Genomic DNA, 21,575 nt, shown 5'->3' with positions numbered 1-21,575 from the left:
CAAGCCTTCTTGTTTATTCATTTATCCCAAGTCAGAAGTGCACAGAATGGAGGGAGCAGGGAAGGGAATTAGGACACCGAATAGCATGAGGTAGAAAGTCACACAGTTGATAGAATAGAGAAACAAACTAGCAAACGGATATGTGATATAAAAGTGATATAAAGTGACCAAGTTGTGTGTTTGGGAGTGGTAGTATAGGACACCCACTCTTATCTACAACTCTTTCTCCATACAAAAGCCAGTTGTTCCAGTCAGCTGTCCGTAGGCTAGAAGAACTTTGGAGAGTCTGATTGCAGAGCTCATGCCTGATCTTGCCCTCAGGAAGCGCACACATACACAAACATGAGGAGAAAAGGAAAGAGAAAGGAACAGGGAGGGAGCTGAAGAGCATAAAGTGAGCAGTAAACACTGATAAGCTCAGTGCGCTTTACAATACACAAACATCCACATAATAGGTTAATAAGTTGCTTTGTTTCTCTAATGTCACAGAGACAAAATACACAAATATATATGTAAATATATATGTAAGCATATGTGGAGCCGAGCCACTTTTTCTCTGTTTGCTCTTTATAGTCTTTGCTGTTCACCATTCCTACGTGATGTTGTCATGTTAACACTTTGAGCTCTACGTCTAGTCCTCTCATGCTTGTGAAACATTTTCTGTTGAACTGTGAGTAATGGCTAACAGACAACCATGACAGAAGTTCCTGCAGCTTCTCAGTATTAATCAGTACCACCAGATTGTTAGGACTGAGTCAGCAGCTCAGCTAATGATTCTGCATGATTATGGACTTTTTTTGTTACTTTTGTTCTGTAAGCATAGTATTGTTCTTCCCACAAAGCCATCTTCAGTCCTTAGAGCTTATTGTGTTTTAACAGAGATCACTTGTGGCCATATAACACTATTGGGGGTGGGGGGTATCAACATTTGGAGAAATGTTGAAATTTTCCCAAATTTCCGAATAAGCACGTTAGTCTCTTTGGGGAAGTATTCACGGTTGCCTCGTGGTCCCCTAGTGGGTGTATGGGGAACAGTGTGTTGTGGGAATCTCCACACATTGCCCAGAGTGTATTTATACACAGACTCATTTATGAATGTCACGAAGAGATCCATAATCCCACTTCCAAAAACAGTTTCTCCTCTGTTGAGTTTCTCGTTGTCACTCAATTTCTATCTCTCCAAATACATGTTTATAAGTCTCAGGGGGCCTAGGGGTGCCTGAGAGGGGCTAGTTAAGGAACATGGCATGCTAATGGTTTGGAAACGATATGAATAGAGGCGCGACTGGAAGGCAGCCATAGCTGAAATGACAAACATACACACAAGCAGCCTTATTGTGCCTTCCCCTCACGTTATACTTCACGTGCTCATTCTCACACATCTGTGTGTAATTATATTTTGTTTGGGCTACTCGTGTTACACCCAAATACGTATAACTTGGCTAAAATCCAGAGTGAATACGACTCCTTTATTGTCCAAACATCATTCCCATCCATCCTCATGTCACACTTTTTTTTTTTTTTTTGCTGTTTGGTATTGGTGTTGTGTCTGTTACATTTTTAAAAAAAAGCTGTTGTTGTGCTCCCTTTATGTTGCATAAAGCTTGATGGTGAGGGACTGTGTCTGGATGTGGGTATAAATATTGTTTCTTTATTTAGAGATCTACTGAACTCTCTGCCCTAAATTTTGTCCTGTTTTAGAGTTTACCTTTAACACCTCGTCCCGTTTTTTCTTTGCCTGCAGGACCTGCCCTGCCTTGATGACATCTCCACAAACTCTCTGTTCTCCTCTCCGACTGACTCACTGTCGGAGTATGCTGATACCCAGTCCTTCATCAATGCAGAGAACCTGGACACAGTGCCCACAATCTGGGACGTCAGCACTAGTACCACCACACCAGCACAGAGCCAGTTAGAGGTCAGTAACAAGCACTCGTTCACGTCATTACCAGAAAAACTGGTTACCACACCTTTACCTCTTACAGATATAATATGCAACAGACTTGTTTGCCTCAGCATACATATGTCTTTAGTGCGGGAAGTTGGCATCAAATAACAAACAGTAACTAAGGGTTATATTGTTCATTGTATCCCGTAAACACTAGTGCTTTCCTGCCTCACGACTGCGTCTGCAGCCTGGCGGTGAAGTGGTTAGCACTGTCACCTCCGGTTTCCTCCTGCATTCCAAAGACATCCATATGAGGTTAATTGGTGAGTCTAAATTGGCTGGAGCTGTGGATGTGAGATAGATAAAGCGCTGTTTTAATGGGTGAATGTGGTTTGTAGTGTAAAGCGCTTGGAGGACGATATAATATTGATTTAATGTTCCACTCTAAGTTTTCATGTTGCAGCTGTGTACAAGTCTTATGAAGTAAAGGCTGTGAGTTTATGTGGGAAAAGTGTGGGAAACTTAAACTGGAAACTTATAAGCAGCAGACACAGCTCTCATATAGTAACTATGCAGCATATCTTTTGGTGCATATCTACTGTCTTTCTTATCTAATATCCTTATCATCTATTTGTGCTGTTAGCATGCCATTTTACCACCTACCTAGCTACCAGTACGTTTGTTAAAGGTAGTTTTTTGCTTTTAATTAATTGTACAGTGAAACCTATGCACTGATGTGATGGTATTTTATACTTCTAACATATTTAAGCTGTTAAACTTATCAGCACTGGTGGAAATGACACAGTTATTTTATTCATACTGAATTATATTACATATAGCAGGGCAGTCATTTGGTGCTGAGGTTGAACAATGGTTTTCCCAGTTGTTAACTTGTCAGGCATTGCATTTGAAATGTAAGATTGGCCTCTTATTTCCTTGGTACGCCGTTGCTGATTGCAATGACCGATCTCGTCTTGTCATTCAGGAATTATGTTTGTATCCATTAGATAAAATTTGTTGTTGTTAAACATTTCGCTTTGGTCATTACATTTTTTAACTGTTTCCTCTGTTGTAGACAAATTAGGGGTATGCATGCACTTTCATGCTCTCTAAATCAGTGTCCCGAGGAAAGCAACTTTGTTTTCGATAGTTGTTCCTCCAGCCTCCAGTGCTCGCATTCCTGTTAAGCTCTCTTTGAATTAGATGGGTCCGTGGATATCTTTTTGATATGATCAGAGTACATTTATTTTCCCTGCTTTCTGAAAGCCTTTTTATTTTTTCCTTTTCATTCTGCCCTCATTTCATCCATTATGTTTCCCAGACTATATTTCCCATGCCTTTATCTTCCTTTCGTTGTTGTTATTGTCATTGCTGGCTTTTCAGTGCCAGTCAAATAAAATGCATTTTGTTTAGTGCAGCTTTAGGAGAGTGCCCCATTGCTCTCGTGCACATGCATATAGACACAAATGCACAGGCAGATTACTCTCGTCTTTCTTTGCTTTAATCCTTCTTAGCCACAGTGTTTTATTTGAGTTTGTATTTCTTTATTTTATGTTTTTTTGACAGCAGAATGGCACCAGCAGGTTTCAAGGCTTGGCAAGTTTGGAGGATATATCTGCTATTATCAGCACCCCACCTTTAGGAGGATTCCAGGTAGCCACGTCAACCTCTCTAGTCTGATGTTAAAGTTAAACTCCTTGAGCTTATTCATCAGTAATCATATATGGGAATAGTATATAAAACATAGATTATGTTTTAGGTCATATTTGCAGCAGCTGCAGCAGTACAAAAAAAATCCCAAAATTCTGTCTTTAAGTAATTTAATTTCCATGTAATTGTGTTATATGAGTTCAATGTAAAACGCAAAATTTAATGGAATCTGGTCCAAATAAATTTAATTGATTGATATATGTTTAGTTAATACCCAGCATATTTCCCTTACTGATTCATTATTTGAATAAATAAACATTCGATTTTTATATATTTCAGTTGCATTTTATTTAAATTACTGCTTCATGTTTAGGTTTTTTTTTTTTTTTTGAGTGCATCTTTTAGATGTTTTACACTGAAAACATAACATGGCTCTCATCTGGGGGTCCTATTTAAGTTAGCAAAACTTCATAAGGGAAATTGTAATGCTCATGCTTTTTGTGGCAAGTCTTACCATCTGTATTACCACAGGTGATAAAAGCATGGCAGCATGTTGTACATTCCACAAATGTACATTGCATAAAAAACAGAGATTACTTTGACAGGAAAAGAGGCATTGTAATATTCAGCTGACTGTCAAACAGAGGTCCTCTCCATTTCCACTCTTTTGTTTGTAGTTGCTTGACTACGTTTTTCAAATCTCCCAATTCAATCTCCTTTAATTATCTTCATGTATTTTATTCACTTGTTATTTTGCTAATTTTCTGGTTAATATTCCTTCTCAACGAACTTTTCCGGTGTGCGTTATCTTCTTACTAACTGCTCCCACCTACTTCTAAATTTCAGCTGTTTTCTCTCTCCTAACTTGTCTTCAACTAAGCTGAAACAACAAAATATTATTCCCAAATGCTTGCTGTTGTGATTACATTACTGAAGTCTCTGTGGTGCTTCCAGCCTCAGACAACCCAGGCAGCAACAGAAGAGGAAGAGGAGGCTGAGGAAGAAGAAGCAGAAGAACTGGGACATGTAGACACATATGCTGAGTACAAACCTTCCAAATGTAGGCCACTTGAATGAACTTCAACATCAGTTCACCCATTAATTTGTCTGCCTTTTTTCCCCCTAATACAACATGACACTCAGTTTATGGTTAACATGTTTTTTTTCCCCTCTCTTCAGCCACTATAGGAATTTCTCATCCTGACATAGTGGTGGAAACAAACACTCTATCCAGTGTCCCTCCTCCTGACATCACATACACTCTGTCCATCCCTGAGTCAACTATTAAAAACGGTCTGCTGTCTGCTCTGCAGCTAGAGGCTATCATATACGCCTGCCAGGTACACATACCAGTGCACAATACATGAAGCACTTTTAATGGCGTGACTCTGGAGGCATACTGATCATGCATTTGTTCCTTATGCACCCTCAGCAACATGAAGTGATCCTCCAAAACAAGCAGAGGGCAGGCTTCCTGATCGGAGATGGGGCAGGGGTCGGAAAGGGACGCACTGTGGCAGGAATCATCCTGGAGAACTACCTTAAGGGAAGAAAAAAAGCACTATGGTAAGAGTGATAAACATGCTACAAGAGATGGGCCAGTGAGAGGCCTCTCTGCATAGTCTGCCGTTTTAATTAAAGCACTCTTAGCAATTTTCAGAAAACGGAAAGACTACGTGAGTTATTTGGTGACCTTTTTTGACTTCTTCATTACACAGTCACATGAACAGTTTTGGTAAAGTCATAGGGCATTTGAAATCGGCCTACGGAAAATATTTATAATGTGAGCTCGGTGTAATTTCAAAACTATATAAGGGAGTTCAGAAGGTTAAACTGGAGACAGAAATTACTTTCATTTGGATTCCTACATTCAGTTTCTACCAATATTAAGACCAAACACCTCCTTTTATTAGTAAATGTGAGCTTCTAGAAAAGCAATTGCAAAGAAATTGTCAGACACACTAGCCTTACAGGATTGGTATGAAACTAGAGAATGTAAAGAGTCACCTGTTCCATGAGGCCTCAAACGGTTAGAGTCAAGAAAATCTCAAATGTGTAGAAAACACTTCTGAGGGAAAAAAAAGGACGTGACTAATGCGGGCTATGATTAAAAAAATAGATAGATTTTCTGATTGTTATTTTTGTCCACCTGCATGATATATCCTGTTTATGCACAGTAGATTTACTTTCTGTCAGAGTCGGCTAATTTTCCCTGTCTTTTCCCTCAGGTTCAGCATATCCAATGACCTGAAATTTGATGCAGAGAGAGATCTCAAAGACATAGATGCACCGAATATTCCTGTGCATGCTTTAAACAAGGTGAGTTCAGGTGGAATTTGTGGGTCAAACTGAGGAAATTAGAACACTTGTTATGTGTGCATGAGCGCAAGAGGTGAAATAGAGGAAAGCACTATTGTGACTTGTTTAATGTTTGTTCTGTTCTAACAGATAAAGTACGGTGACACAGCTACCTCAGAAGGAGTCTTGTTTGCAACTTACTCTGCACTGATTGGAGAGAGCCAAGCAGGAGGGCAGCTTCGGACGAGGATCAAACAGATCCTGGATTGGTGCAAACCAGAATTTGATGGAGTTGTATCCTTTAATTTTAATGCCATATTCTTTGTCAATCTAACATAAGCTGTCCTTCGATATGTTGTTCCACGTGATTTTCCGACTTAATTTTAACAACCACACATTCAGCAGTGGTTTTTGGTATTTTTGTCCTTGACTTTGCATCAATATAGATTATTTTTGATGAATGCCACAAAGCCAAGAATGCCACATCTACAAAGATGGGCAAAGCAGTTCTTGACCTGCAAAGCAAGCTGCCGCATGCCAGGGTGGTGTATGCCAGTGCCACAGGTAAGCTAACACACAAATACACATTCTCAGGCAAGAGAAAAAATACAATAGTAGACTTTAAATCATCGATTTCTGTCATGTCTGTTCCAGGTGCCTCTGAGCCAAAGAACATGATTTATATGAGCCGACTAGGAATTTGGGGTGAGGGCACACCCTTCCGAACCTTTGATGACTTCCTGCATTCCATTGAGAAGAGGTTTGTAGGATGAATTTCACTCTGACGTATTTATGTTTTTCAATCATGTGGATCTATATCTTCAGATTACTGGAACATTCCTTACAGTCAGATTGTGGGAATGGCTGCTGACCAATGATTAAGTTATGTTGAACAATTTATTTGTGTACAGAGGTGTCGGGGCCATGGAAATTGTGGCCATGGACATGAAAGTGAGTGGGATGTACATTGCCAGACAGCTGAGCTTCTCTGGGGTGTCTTTCCGCATTGAAGAGATCGGGCTGGACAGTGACTTCAAAGAGGTCTATAATAAAGCTGCCAAACTGGTGAGGAAATTCATTGACTGCGTCTGCTGTATTTATATGTTCTTATCTTATTTGAGAAAACTGACAAAAATTTAAACTGATAATTCATGTCTGGAATCTGTTTCCAGTGGGCCGAGGCGTTGAAAACGTTCATGCAGGCAGCTGATGAACTGGGCATGGTCAGCAGGAAGTCTCTTTGGGGGCAGTTCTGGTCGTCTCACCAGCGATTCTTCAAATATCTCTGTATCGCTGCCAAGGTCCGCTCCTTGGTGGAGCTGGCCCAGAAAGAGCTGGAGGCTGGAAAGGTGAGCATAGTACACTGTTGAACTTAGATTGTATACCTAAGAGTGCTAATTTGAAACATAGTTTTGTCAGTTGTGTGGGGGGTTTCAGTTCCCTGTGAACAAGCTGGTTTGATTTTGCTTTAGTTGTTCAGGAATTCCACATGGATTTTTATAATATTTTCCATCGTGATTAGCAGAAGTGAGTCCTAGTAGAAGTTTACTTTAGGTAACACTGGGTTATTGATGTGCGTTTGTGTGTTCTCCACTGCAGTGCATCGTTATTGGACTCCAGTCTACCGGAGAATCGCGCACCAGAGAAGTCTTGGATGAAAACGACGGGCATCTGGACAGATTTGTTTCTGCAGCCGAGTAAGAGAGTATTTTGTCTGTTCGCTTCTGTGTGTCTGTGGTGATGGCTACATATGAAAAAAATAGACTGCCTGTGTCTGAGTTGCAGCTCTTTTAAAACTGAATGCCAAGCCACAGGTGATAACTTTGACACTATTTGAAAGAGTGATTTTCTGCTTGCTGAAAACTATAGTCACAGGTGTCTTCTGTTTCGTTTTCTTGATACACCAAGCTGTCAAATAACAAGAAAGTTTCAAGAAGGAATGTGTCATGAGTACATGTAGTCATACAGTTAGAAGTATTCAGGTCATGTGCCCCCGACATTCTTCCCCAGTCAAAGCAGACACCTTTTTATTAGCTGCTAATTGATCAATGATTCATTTGTGAAAAGGAAGTTATAAGGACTTGAACTTGGTTGACCTTAGGTCTGTCGCAGCAGACATGCCTTGAAGTCTGAGTGTATTAGTTCAAACATGTTTTCATCGGCCTATCAATACCTGGCACTAATAATTAGGCCAGATCAGGAATACTTGGAATGTCTAATTGCCGCAACAGCCCTCCTGTGTTGTGGTTGCTTTGCTGTCAGTTTTAAAGTCTCTTTTTCTGCTCTTCTTTGCTCCAGGGGAGTATTCCAGTCTCTTGTAACAAAGCATTTCCCTTCAGAGAAGCAAAGCAGGGAAAAAGCTCCAAGTAACAAGAGAAAACGTAAGTGGATATGTTCACCCCTAAATGCTGTCTTTTACAATTATTTCATGTAGCAAGTGTTCAGTCGACATTTCTATAGTTAGTGTAACAGTAAAATTGCTCATTTTGTGTATTTATAAGTGTATTTGGTGTATTCGGCCTAGCATCTGGCACTATTTATTCTCAGTGAAAGACATATTTTTTTAATCCTATGTCTATTTTTGGCCTGTTTTGTGTCATGCGGTTTAACTAACAATCAGGGAAACCCAGAGGTCGCCAGCCCAAAGTACCCAAGCACAGTGTGGACAACAGCGGTGTGATCAACATCACTGATGACAGCAGTAGTGACTCCGATGGCATAGACACAGACTCTAACTCTTCACCAGACTCCTTGCTAGATAATGACGACGTCATCTTTGTGAACCAGACTAGCTACCAGACAGGTAGGCACCATTTCTTTTTTTGTCCTTCAGCTTGTGTTGTCAGTAACAGTGATACCCTGGAAGGTGCTTGTCAGTCAAACAGATGCACATCTACTTGATAGCTGCCACTGTAGTCTCACATACCCTGCTATTTTTATAACTCAACCAGCAAGGGTTAGATTGTTAATATCTTCCTCTGATTTGTATTTACAGCCAGAATAGAGGAAATGAAGCAGGACCTCCTCAACAAAATAGCAGAACTGGGAAAAGAACTACCTCTCAACACATTGGATGAGCTCATTGACAAGTTTGGTGGACCAGATAAAGTCTCTGAGGTATGACCCTCAACTACAAGCTAACCAGCAGCATCACCTGTCACCCTGACATGTGCAGCTAATGTATATTCACCCCTCTTCTCTCCAGATGACTGGTCGTAAGGGTCGTGTGGTGCGACGGCCTGACGGCACTGTCCGTTATGAGTCACGAGCTGAGCAAGGGCTTACGATTGACCACATCAATCTCAAGGAGAAAGATCGCTTCATGAGTGGAGAGAAGGTCAGCTATTTTACAGTACAAAAAAATTAAAAGTGAATCACTGTTTTCATGACTTGAAGGGCTTCAGATCAAAGTTCAAAAAACAGTGAAATGCTTTAAAAACATTGTTCAATAAGACCTTTCTCCACCAATAAACAAAAACCTGTTTCCTGTAGTTGGTGGCCATCATCTCAGAAGCAGCAAGCTCTGGGATTTCCCTGCAGGCAGACAAGAGAGTGAAAAACCAGAGACGCAGGGTTCACATGACCCTGGAACTGCCTTGGAGTGCAGACAGGGCTATTCAGCAGTTTGGTAAGTCAGGAAATGTAATCTAACAAAGAGCCTTTAAAAGTTAAAGAGGAGTACATGATTAGAAATAAAATAAAAGGGCATTGTTTGTGTTATTAACTTACATAAGGATGTCAGGAACCTTTTTTAGATTGAATTTTTGAGTCTGTCTGGTTAAGTTTGTGTCAGACTTCACATAATGGCTTGAATAAAGTTTTTCATCAGCGGTTAACTTTGTCAATGACATAAGTCTTTTTTTTCTTTTGATGAGTGATGTAACCAGTTAAAAGGCTGGAAGGCACACTGGACTTTTTTCTCTCTTCATCGTAGTTACATCAGCTTTCTATTCCTTATTTCCTTTTAAATTTACCCCTGTGACAAGCAGCAGCATTGAGGTGAAAGGTTGAAAGAGCTTTAGAAGAAAGAGAAGAAATGTGAAGAAGTGTTCTAGCTGTTATTTTCATATTGTGATATTCAAATTGAGACAAATGTCTCGCTGAAGGTTTGTTGGTAGATAGAAGCTGTGGTTTCTTTCAGTTACTCTACTTGTGTGGGCTGAACATTTGACCTTTAAAGGTGTTACAGCTGCGAATCTATTTGTAATTAATACCACAAACCCGATCAGTATTTGATTTTTTTTAATATACGTACATGCCATCACGGAGCACCAAACTAAATAATGTCTTTAATTTTCTGCTTAAACCGCCTGAGTGATTCTTCAGTTTCTCATACCGAGAAGCTTAGTCTGACACTTACATATACACACACACACAGATACTGTACAAAAACAGACTTGCTTGTTTCCTCATAAGAGGTTCTATGGAAGTTGAAGGGACTTCCTTAGAACAATCTTGTGTAAAGAGTTTTTGTTTTCATTTTTAAGTGGGAGGATCTGAGTGTCAAGATCAGATTTCAGTCATATGACTGCAGATCTTATCATGTCACCAGAAATGTCCTCTTCATGCTTTTCAGTTTCTAATTTATTGTTTCTAATTGCACCTCACTAGTGTACTGTGCTGACTTGTTACTTGTGTGTGTGTTATTTTACATTTATGGGGGTTTCATAGTTAGTTGAGAATGGCACAGGCTGTTACATAAAAGTGAGCTGTTGTAAACCAAATGTCATCACAAAAATGTACAATACCTGATTTCTCCTACACATAGCAACAGATCTTGCTTGTTTTATTTATCTGTACAAAGGTTTTACAGGATGTGTATTAGCATTACAAAGTTTATCTGTAAAGTTAAAGATTTCAGATTGAAGGATTTAACAGTCAGACAGTAGTCTTAATATCTTTAAATGTTTTACATATACAAAAAATGTCTTATTGCTGTTTTATTCTCATCGTTCCAGGTCGGACTCATCGGTCAAATCAGGTGACAGCCCCTGAGTACATCTTTCTCATCTCAGAGTTGGCTGGGGAGAGACGTTTTGCCTCCATTGTGGCTAAGAGACTAGAGAGTCTGGTAAATATCAACAGTCTTTCAGTTGTGTGTGGGTTGGTGTTGCATTTGCTGTTGTTATTTTGCACAATTATCTTGAAGTCTCTCTCAGGGGGAAATAGCTGTTTATATGTTGTTGTCTTATGGAGTGTGAGAAGAACTGTTTCAGTGTAAACAGAGACGATCTGAGTTATGTGTTTATCGATCGGAGTGCTCCGGGCTGTTCGTGACTCTGCCGTTCGTTTCTTAAACCTGCCCTCACCCTCTGTCCTTCCTGTTGTGTGGGATATTCCCTAGTCTTAAAGCACTCCATAGTCTTCTTTATTGTTGGTTCCCTTGATGTTATATCAACTTTTCTCCACAAACCTCAAGGGATTCTGGGTCTTTCCCTTCTCCAGCTCAGTAACGGAAAACTGAACAAGCAGAAAAAGCAAAAAGAGGTTGTCTGGATAATTTATAAGTGTAGCTATTTTCCGTAATTATCGATGCATTTCTGCACTAGCAGCCATTTATTTCCATAGTGACACAGCATGACGGTTCTTTTGGGAAAAGGGCAGAGAGGGTGCAAGGGGATGGTGGTTACAGGAAGTCATTCCTGCGTTTGCCAGCTGTGTGTGGTAAATCTGTATCAAGAATAGGTCACGTCGTCTGCCTGCCTGCCTGCCTGCCTGCCTGCCTGCCTGCCTGCCTGCTTGAACTTGATACAACTCCAGTGCACACATTTCAGTCGCACTGAACAGCTGACTACCTTTGCAACAGTCTGACTCCAGATCAGCAGTCAAATCATATTTGGCTAAGACATTCATTTGTTTTGGTATCTTAAGGTTTTTGTCTGTGTGAGCAGAGCTAGCAGTTGGCTTTAAGGCTGATCCACTGTAGACTTTGTCTAAATTTTCTGTTAACTTTGTTGCCTATTTCCATCACACGTTGGACTCATTGCACACTCGGTCTCTTTGCAAAATGTTGTTTGAAGATTAACTGAACCACAATATCATGTCAGCACGTAGCACGTAGAAAACGTTTGTTTTCACACCTGAACCTCGTGGGTTTCCTTTGACACGTTTGGGCCAAGAGCAGGCTCTGCATCCTCATGCATTTACACTAGTGTGTGTGTGTGTGTGTGTGTGTGTGTGTGTGTGTGTGTGTGTGTGTGTGTGTGTGTGTGTTTGTTTCAGTGTTTTGGGGTTTGTTTGGTTTTTTTTTTTATGTGTTATATGCTCCACACCCATCACCGGTGCATTATAGAATTGCATCACCTTTTAACTATATATTAACTGAATTGATGGATATGTCAGATAAGCAACAACTGGGTATTTTTATAATGTTTTTTTTGTTTGTTTGTTTTTTTCAAATTTTTCAAGTGCAATAGCTGAGCTCTGAAATCAGACATTTTTGGCTTAAAAGACTACAAATCCAAAGTAAATTGAAATTGCAAGGCATTATTTTCCAATATTATTTCTGCACAGTAGAATTGCACTAACCATTGAAGCCAGATTTCATAACTTCCTCTGACAGTTTCACACCAGCAGCACTGACTCTGGTTCTGTTAGTATGACTGCTGATGATGCAAATGTAATACTTTAGTAATGGTCATAATAGTGATATTGATTTGATAGTAATACTGTTTGTAATCCACTGTGCAGGGTGCATTAACCCATGGAGACAGAAGAGCCACAGAATCCAGAGACCTGAGCAGATACAATTTTGAGAACAAGGTATGCAAACCTAAGAAGCTTTTAAAATTGTACCTATCCTTGAATCTAAAATGTTTTGTGCTCTTAATTTAAGATGTATGGAGTTTGTCTTGCTTTTAGCATTTTATAGCATACTTTATGTAAACACTTAATCTGCAGTGCTAAAAAAGCCTTATGAGATCATCTGTCTTTACTAATTTCACTTTACTTCTTTTTTGCAGTACGGTACCAAGGCTCTGGATAAAATTACCAAAGCAATTCTTGGCTTCATAGATAACAAGGTGCCCCCTCCCAAAGGCTACCCAGGGGGTGATGCCATGTTCTTCAGAGGTATGTTCATATTTTGGTTCAGTGTAAGCAGAGAATATCATCAGCAAATGAAAGTTTAGTGCAGCTGTAGAAAAACTGTTCTGTTTTTTGTTTTTCACTTCCAGACATGAAAGCTGGAATGGTTGATGTTGGGATTTTATGTAAGGAGCCCCGCATTGGAAACAACAATGAGAAAGGTAGTGTGTACGGACAGATTTCTTTCTCTGTATTTGGTATTTGAGATGAATAAACATAATTTGAAGTCAATTGCTTGTTTGTTTTTCTCAGACTGCAGCATTACAAAGTTCCTAAATCGCATCCTGGGTCTGGAGGTCCACAAACAGAACCATCTCTTCCAATACTTCACTGACAACTTTGACTATCTCATTGAGAAGGATAAAAAGGAGGGCAAATATGACATGGGAATCCTAGGTATGGAAATCAAGTGTAACTCTAAAATAGAAGGATATCAATGCATTCATTTAAAAAAGTAGCTGCAAATGTTCATCACTTTCTTCTACTCTGTCCCTGACAGACCTTGCCCCAGGTAACGATGAGATTTATGAGGAGACACAGGAAACTTTCTTGACAGCTGGAAATCCTCAGGATGGCCAGGTTGTTCTGTACAAGGTAGGCTTGCATAACTTGATCTCAGGTCTATAAGTATACATTTCTTTAGAATAGAGCATATGCAATGTTAAATGTGTTGATGACAGTGAAGTTACATACAGCAGGATTAGAAAAGTGCATATTTACTTGCTACAGATAACCGATGCCACAGCAGTACAGTGGCTTATTTGTGAACGGCCAGGTAGAAGTGTTGTTTGATATGGCATTATCAGTAACATATTCAAAACAGTGATGTGCGTGCAGCATCTGCAAAGTAACAGCAAACTATATAAAACATGTAAACCATGACTACACAGGAGAAGGCGAAGGCCTAGCTATCTAATATATATTAGGCCTATGTTAGGTAATGTAGCCCACAATGGCAATGCTATGCTATGCTATGTATCTTTTTGATGCTCCAGTTAATGTTCTTGCAATTTATTGATAATTTATTGTATGTATTAATATCAAAGTTTCAGCCATACAGCACTAGACCTTACAATTTTTCAAATAATATTATTAAATTGCAAACACAGATTACATTATAAATATCACCGAGTGTCAGTTCACTTAGATTTTTTGAACGGGTACTTCAATTAAATAAGTTCCTCATAACCTGCAGTCCCACAGGCAACTCAAGCAGCTACCTCTGTAGTTAAGAGCTTGGATTGATGTCATAGTGCCAGCGGTAAGACTGTGATCACACAGGTTTAGCCCTAGAGCTATGGAGCCTATGTAGATACTAGCAGGTGGAACAGGATAATTACTAGTATCCTCTGCTTTTAGCTTTTGGCTGCAGGCTAACCTACAGTTAATGTTTCAAAGTTGGCAGCCACTCAGGACTCCTGCACAAGAGGACCAGTTTACCCAGTATAGAGGGCGTATTTCATACATGCATTAAAGTTATCATACCAGCAGTTTGACTCCCTCTCTTTCACAGGACATGCTGTAGATTCTGATCTTTTTCCTCCTACAGATCAGTGTGGACAGGGGCATGCCCTGGGATGAAGCCTACAAGAAGTCACTGAACCTCAGCGGGCATGATGAGGGATTCTACCTGTCTGTGAAGGTGAGTCCACGTTATGATAAACAGTTTAACTAACTTTGTCTCTTTGACAGTGCAAAAAAAAAAAACACTCTCTGTGGCCTCTTTTCACAGCTTCGAGGTAACTATCCATGTGTGCTGCTAGCTGAGCAAGGAAGAGGAAAGAACTTTGTGGTCTATAAGCCCAACATCGGCAAGCAGACTCACCCTGAGAGTCTGGAAAAACTGCACCAAAAGTACAGGAAGGTAAGAGCTTCACAGTCTATTAGTTCTGTCTTTGTATTGGTTTTGTGTTACGTTTGAGTCTTTAGATTTTTTCCCCCCAATTTGGCATTAAAATGCGTCTTTTTTCATTTCTGAAAATGGGGAACATTGGGAAAACACAAAGTCGGACATTTTCTGGACAAAGTGTTCCTCTGTCATTGCTCCCGGGTGTAACATGTATATATTTATGTATATTCGGTCTCTGCTGCCACCTTGTGGACATTTAGGTGTGCTGACCAGATAAGACTTAATGCTCTCCAAAGACAAAGTGTGGCAACATTTTACAGACTTTAAACCTTTAATAATATAAATTAATAGTAAATTTAAAGAGCTAGCTCTTATTTTCTTTATAATTCTGTTGTTTATTAAATTCCCTGCTTTAAAACAGCTAATCATTGATCTTTCACCATAAGCCCATTGAACATAACTTGTTTTTCCCCTTTGACACAATCATTGTTTTTAGATGAGAAAAGGGTGTAGTTTGAGCTTTGGTCTGAACTTGAAAATCTCACTTCTGCATTGGTAAAAATGTGTAATGAGTGACTTCTTGGCTGACTTTTAGGCTTTTGCATTTCTTCATTTTTTTAGGTGACCCCTGAGGAAGCCAGGGACTGCTGGGAGAACCAGTTCACCTTCTCCTTCAAGAAATGCAGTCACGCTAACTGGTAAGCAGGAATCCACAATGTCCCTTAGGATTAATGAATCCTATCAGGCTGGTAATTATTAGGATTCAGTCAATGGTTTTTAAATCAAATGCCATTCCTAAGGGTTTATAGATCACCTGAGAGCTAGCCATGAAGAAATGACCTCCAAATCTCACATCTTGTACCTTAGCTTGCCATACAGTCACACTAAAAGAGTGATTTATGATGTGTTTTCACCATTTCTTCTTTGCTCTCTCTTTGCAGGAATGGGAAGTGTAAGAAAATTGAGGAAGGCCAGGAGTGTCTGCAGGGCATGCGCCTCCGTCAGTATCACATGCTGTGTGGAGCTCTGTTACGAGTGTGGAAGCGCGTCTCTGATGTGGTGTCTGACATCACCAACAGCAGCATCCTGCAGATTGTCCGCCTTAAAACAAAGCAGCATAACAAACAAGTCGGTTAGTATCTCTGACTGCCTGAAGTGAAGTGCAGTTTGAGGACAGCTTCTTCACTGTTTTTTTAATCCATAAACATCCAGCTCAGAATTTAAAATGTGAATTTTCTTGACCCCGATGTTGTTTTGATGGTAGGATGTGGTGCTGCTCTCCAAGTGCTGACACATCATTAACAAAAATTGAGGAAATGAAAAAGTTCCATATTCTCCTCATTCGTTTCCGCTGAGCTCCTGTGCGCATTATGCTAACACTGACCCCACAGGCCGTGTTGCAATTGTCTCTCTGCACCACACATATATCAGACAATGAAATTTAAAGCTCATAGGCTGTCGACATTAAGTTTTTATAATCATCCTTTTTTTGGCATGCACACTGTTTCCTGCTGTCTCTAGCGCTATCCTCTAGCGCTATTCGGTGAGTGCGTGTGCACATGTGCAGGTTTAGTTTCTAAGTTGTTCCTGTCTGATTTTTCCTATTTGGCCGTTCATTTGAAGAAAATGAATAGCATGACGTTATAATCAGCTGCCTGTGTCATGTCACATATGGACTTGGACTGTAGCTGGAAGTTTTTGTTCTGCTCTCCAACCATGGCAAGCTCAGCCTACCAGCAGATGCAGTAGTTCTCTCTCTGCTGCAGCTTTTCTGCTTAGTAGTGTGGAAGTAATGAATGCACATTAAAGCACACATTACCTTTATGCTGTCTTATTTACTATACTTAGTGATGCATGTGCTGTGATATCCAGCCATCTGACTTCTTAACCATCCAGGTGACAGTGGGCATAAGAGTCCTCAGTCAATCACAGGGCTGATGCATAAAGATGGACAAACATTCTCGCTTATACAGATTAATTAATGACCTGTTGTTATTGTAAAGCTGATAAAAGATTGAAGATTTATCTTACCGATAACTGCGTCATCTCTCTCAGGTATCAAGATCCCAGAGACCTGCGTTCCTCGTGTACGGGACGAGCTGCTACAGATGGATGACGAAGTGAAGAAGAGGCGAAAAGAGAAAGAGCAGGCTGCTGAGAATGAGCGCAAGCGGAAGAATGAGTACCTGCAGGGGCACAGACAGCTCGTGGAAAATCTAACCAACCACAAAACCATGCATACCCAGTCCCTCACTCAGCCTTTCGACCCGAGATTCCCACTCCAACACAGAATGCATCCCCAACCCCAGCCCACCTTACCACACCTCAGTTCAGCCCTCTTGACCTTACCGATAAATTCTAGCCAAACCCAGCAAAGGACCCATAACAGCTGGTCCAACAATTCGAGTTCCTTCTCCAACACCAACCAGAGCTCTCTGAACAACTCAGTTGGCCTCAGTCTCCCACCGTTTTACTCACCTGCCTACATGAACACTTTTCAGCAAACGAAGAACCTGCCTCCTTCACTCCATCAGACCAAGCAGCCTTCCAGTTTGTCTTCCAAAAATCCTTTCGACGATATCTTAGACCTTACCATGAGCTCTCCGTCTCCCTCTCCAGACACCACAGAGGGCGGACTCAATCTGGAAACTCTGACAAGCAACTCTGCAGCATTTGCAGATGATTTTAATCTAGAGTCTCTCATCTCTCAGACTGCACCAAACGCCCAGCATGCTGCACAAGTGCAGCTGCCTCTCATGCTGCAGCAGCCTCTACAGGCCTCGCAACAGCAGCAGCAGCAGCAGAACCACAACTTGCTGGCCAATAATCACCATGACTTGTTAGATTATTTTGACATATCTCTTTCCCCTCAGATGCCCACACAGAAAGCCAGCCCTTCGTCTTCTACCTCCTCCTGCTCTTCCTCCACGTCCTCCACCTCTTCTGTGTCAAACAACATGGGTTCTCTCTTCTCCAACCCATCGCCCAACTCTTTGTTTTCCAGCTCTTCCTCTCACTTCCCCCCAGCCTATCTCCTCTCATCATCAGACTCTGTTCCCTTACCCAACGGCAACTGCAGCTCCGGCGCTCTTGACGTCCGCGAGGCTTTGAACAGCATGCTACAGGCCGGACCGGACCGCAAATCTGTCATTCAGTACAGGCCGCAAGAGTGAGAGCTCGACTGGCTCGTCTGGACTTTATCTTTAGTTTTTTTCTTGTTGTTTTGTTTTTGTTATGTCTCTTAGAGCAGATGGCGTCTTGTTTGCTGCTGTCTTTGATCGCAACCTTGGACCTACTCCCTCTCCCCTCAGGGCCTATAGTCAAGTCACTGCCTGTCCTGCGTTGGGCTCACCCTTCTCTTTATCCATGTGTAGCGTTCACTTGCTTTAGGCTGTTGAGGTAACGACGGGCTCGATCAATATTCAATTTCTGCACCAAAGTGTGTCCTCCACGGTAAAAGGCAGCTGTTTAAAAATAAAAGGAGATGGGTGGGGGGGAGGAAAAAAAAGAGGACGGGATAACTTTATTTTATTGAACATACGAGCTGTTGAGGTGCGGAAATCTCTAATAAACCTCCTGCTGCTGATTTTTCTCGAGGTATGATTGGTGAGTTGCTGGAAGCTCTAAATGCCTTTCACTAGTTAAAACCGCATCTTTAAACTTTGCTTTACTGTTACTACATTCACGGCTGTATGCAAGGCTTTGGTTTGAGTGAAACACGAGGTAGTCGAACTGGAAGACGCATGAAATCTTTTAGCTGATTAGCCATGAAATGCCTCAGATTTCCTTTTTTTATTTTTCCTTTCCCTTCTACGCACTCCCTCTTGTTTCTCTCCCTGCTTGTATGAACACTAGTGTGAGGAAAAAAGGGAGAGGAAGAGCAGCCTGCTGTTGCAAACAGTGCCTTTGGAAAAAGTCTTTAAATGCAGTCTTTAAAATCCATGTAGCCTAATGTATAGATTTGTACTCCTGAGCGTTGGTTTCAATTTTAATTTAATACGGTGTATTTGTATGAAACTTTTGGGGCCCTTGGTGAGTCAGGCAGTCATCGTTTGTGTTACACTATGCTGGTGTTGGGTTTCAGGAAGACGCCTCCTTTGAGCCTGCATGTGCTTGTGTGATTGTCTTTGTAGCTGTCCACAAACTTTTATCTACACCCCTTTCTCCCCCTTTAATTTCACGTGACTCCCATTTTTGTTTTGGAAATCCTCAGGAAAATCTTATGTATTTTTTTTTAATCTTTCTGTGTGGATGTGTCATTTTTTGACCAACACTGATACCCGAACCTGTTCACCGTCTCTAATTCTAAAGGATCACAAAGAATTTCTGTTGTTCTGAAAAGAAAGCCCCCCCGTCTCTTTGCTGATATCAGAGTAATTTATTGTTTCCTCTTGAGCACTGGTTTTCACATGAATTCAACCTATACTAAAAAAAGAAAACATCCAATTTCCATTTGAGGCTCTAAAAACTTTTGACAGATGTGTGTACATGTGTATGATAGTACATATTTAAAAACCTGTGAGGTCTGGCCATGTTTGTGTGATGCACTGTAGTTGGTTTGTGACAAAATGCGCGGAGGAGTTAAAGCGATCAAAAAGCAATAAAAACCATATTATATGTTTGTTATGAAACAGAAACGCTTCAGTACTGTTTACCCTCAACAGGCAAAGCTTTTTGGTTACCTTTGCATGGTGTGAATCGTCTTTATTTCTATTATGCTTTGAAATCTTTTAGTTAAACACATTTTAAATTCATTGTTATTAAAAAAAAGTTATTTGTTATTTATATTTAAGGGATATTTAGATTTTAGATACATTATCTTGCTTATTGTAATAGTTAAGGACATGTTTGGTCAGGGAAGTTACTCGTTTTCAAGATTGCTATAAAACAAATTCTATTATTACCTGCCACCAAATAAGATTGCACTGTTCTGTACTGCTGTACAGCGTCTGGATTTATTTCTGCTCGTTTTACTTTTGCTTTTCTCAAACACAATTGTTTCTCCCACTCGTAGAGCTTTTTTTTCTGCTGTCAGGCCTTCAGTTTGCAGAGAGATACCAAAGTATTCCACAGGCACCCCTAAAGTTACTGGCTCTAAGATATCAGACATTTTATCAATCTCAGGAAGAAACCTACAGGAGGCATAACGTCGGGGCGTTAGCAGAAATATATCAGTTCCCCTTTTAATGATGACGAAACTAATGAGTATATGTGCTATTTTTTCTTAACTCTGTGCTGTGACTCTTGCTGTATTTATGTTTTAGACTTAATGTGATGGGTTTGTTGTTTGTCCTTGTGAAAATGTCAGTGGTTCTAAATATTTATGCCTTCTTAGGGCAAAGATCAAAGGCTGTTTCTTTTAAGAAACATTATTTTTCTGTGGACAGTTTTGTTTTTTTTCTTCGAACCATGTTAACGCTGACCCGTTCTCGCGTCGACTCACACCTGGGTTATACTAAAACGTGCAATTAATCTGTCCAAGCCTTCACCCCTCCCCGCTTCTGTGTTTAGGGTTTAGGATGACTGATTCGTTGTTGTTTTTTCTGTGTGCAGAATAATACTGCAGCATGCCCTTCGTTTCGCTTTTAATAATATTCGTCAGGCACATTCCCAGACGCCAGTCTGCAAACGTTTTGCCTTTGATTTTGTTTTTTGTTTTTATAGTCACGGAAATAAAGCTTTATGCATTTGAGGGATATGGACAGCAGTTTTTAGGAAAAATAATTCTTCATTCGTTTAGTTAGGCCTGTAATCATTTTTATCATTTTGCACTAAGAATGGCATAATCAAGTTACTGTTCTCCTGTTGGTTTTGATTGAGCGTCGCACGCTTGATGTGTTTCTGTTCTTCAGTGGATTGCTCTGTGTATACTGTAACCATCTTTCTTGTTTCTCCCACCAGTTGCATATATATAAATGTTATCACCTTCAAATAATTTATTGCTAACAAAAAACAAAATGAAACAAAAAAACATGCTACTGATTGTATGTATTTTTAAACAAAGCCTATTTTTCCTGTAAAAACAAAACTGTGTTCAGCACTTTTATTCTGGGTTGTGCTTTTGTTTTCTATATATTTATAATTTAGATCCAAATGTATATATTGTAAAATTTGTGCCTTTCAACTAATTCTTAAAAAAAAAAAAGTTTTCTACTTATTAAAGGAAGGACGATATAAAATTGCGGTCTTTGAAAACAGATTAAAAACTTGAAGATTGCTCAAACTGAGTCTCGTTTGTTCATTCGGTTTGTCGCCCGCAGGCTTGTTGTACAGCTTTTGCGTGGCATTGCTCCCCATTTTAAAAACATAGAGCTAAAACAAGGAGCAGATTAACTCTGCAAATGTTTGTGTTCAGCAGGGGACCCCCCCCCCCCTTTCACTAAATATTAATATGATATTTTCTGCCAGTGGTGTGCAGCGGTATCATCAAACACGAGACTAATTGGATAAATGAATCACAACACACCACATAACAGAGCCTCTGTGTAAACACACCTTGTATTTCTTTCTGGTGAGAAATAGAGGACACTGTCTACTTTAAGTACCTTGTAATAAAACACATTTGTTGTCACGGGGAGGGCGGGTCTTGAAATGTGCAGGCCAAGGTTGCAATAATAGACTAAACTTCAACTGGGGAAATTGTATTATTAAAATCTTGTTCTGAAAAAATTGAAGGAAACGCTTGATCATCACAGTATCGTGCAAACTCAGCCCAACAGTGGGCAGTTTAGTATCAATCATTGAGTGTGTTTTATCAAACTTTAAACACAACCAGCACGAACAGCATTTTGTACTTGTTTTTAA

The 21,575-nt window shown here is 40.2% G+C and overlaps 1 protein-coding gene across 6 annotated transcripts in view; it reads left to right on the top strand.

Moving 5' to 3' along the window:
* The window catches only part of sbno2b (strawberry notch homolog 2b), a 61,692-nt gene extending 40,702 nt beyond the window's left edge, over nt 1-20,990 (top strand). For 4 of the 6 annotated variants that reach the window (XM_005478981.4, XM_013267742.3, XM_013267763.3 and 1 more), the window contains 28 exons: nt 1,745-1,918; nt 3,455-3,541; nt 4,493-4,598; nt 4,718-4,878; nt 4,971-5,104; nt 5,767-5,857; nt 5,987-6,130; nt 6,283-6,400; nt 6,491-6,596; nt 6,748-6,901; nt 7,009-7,185; nt 7,436-7,533; nt 8,135-8,217; nt 8,457-8,639; nt 8,832-8,953; nt 9,042-9,173; nt 9,329-9,464; nt 10,795-10,907; nt 12,527-12,598; nt 12,799-12,907; nt 13,012-13,083; nt 13,175-13,318; nt 13,422-13,516; nt 14,472-14,564; nt 14,655-14,786; nt 15,393-15,469; nt 15,713-15,903; nt 16,827-20,990. In XM_005478981.4, the coding sequence (XP_005479038.1) occupies nt 1,745-1,918; nt 3,455-3,541; nt 4,493-4,598; nt 4,718-4,878; nt 4,971-5,104; nt 5,767-5,857; nt 5,987-6,130; nt 6,283-6,400; nt 6,491-6,596; nt 6,748-6,901; nt 7,009-7,185; nt 7,436-7,533; nt 8,135-8,217; nt 8,457-8,639; nt 8,832-8,953; nt 9,042-9,173; nt 9,329-9,464; nt 10,795-10,907; nt 12,527-12,598; nt 12,799-12,907; nt 13,012-13,083; nt 13,175-13,318; nt 13,422-13,516; nt 14,472-14,564; nt 14,655-14,786; nt 15,393-15,469; nt 15,713-15,903; nt 16,827-17,944 (4,422 nt within the window). In that variant the 3' untranslated portion in view covers nt 17,945-20,990. The remainder of the gene's footprint in view (nt 1-1,744; nt 1,919-3,454; nt 3,542-4,492; nt 4,599-4,717; nt 4,879-4,970; nt 5,105-5,766; nt 5,858-5,986; nt 6,131-6,282; nt 6,401-6,490; nt 6,597-6,747; nt 6,902-7,008; nt 7,186-7,435; nt 7,534-8,134; nt 8,218-8,456; nt 8,640-8,831; nt 8,954-9,041; nt 9,174-9,328; nt 9,465-10,794; nt 10,908-12,526; nt 12,599-12,798; nt 12,908-13,011; nt 13,084-13,174; nt 13,319-13,421; nt 13,517-14,471; nt 14,565-14,654; nt 14,787-15,392; nt 15,470-15,712; nt 15,904-16,826) is intronic. The other 2 variants (XM_013267746.3, XM_013267757.3) reach the window with 2 other exon arrangements.
* Nucleotides 20,991-21,575: the final 585 nt, after the last annotated feature.

The sequence above is a fragment of the Oreochromis niloticus genome, linkage group LG23 (genome assembly GCF_001858045.2).
Source record: "Oreochromis niloticus isolate F11D_XX linkage group LG23, O_niloticus_UMD_NMBU, whole genome shotgun sequence".
Taxonomy (NCBI): domain Eukaryota; kingdom Metazoa; phylum Chordata; class Actinopteri; order Cichliformes; family Cichlidae; genus Oreochromis; species Oreochromis niloticus.
The sequence above is the reverse complement of the archived record's forward strand: the minus strand, read 5'-3'. Positions and strand labels throughout refer to the sequence as shown.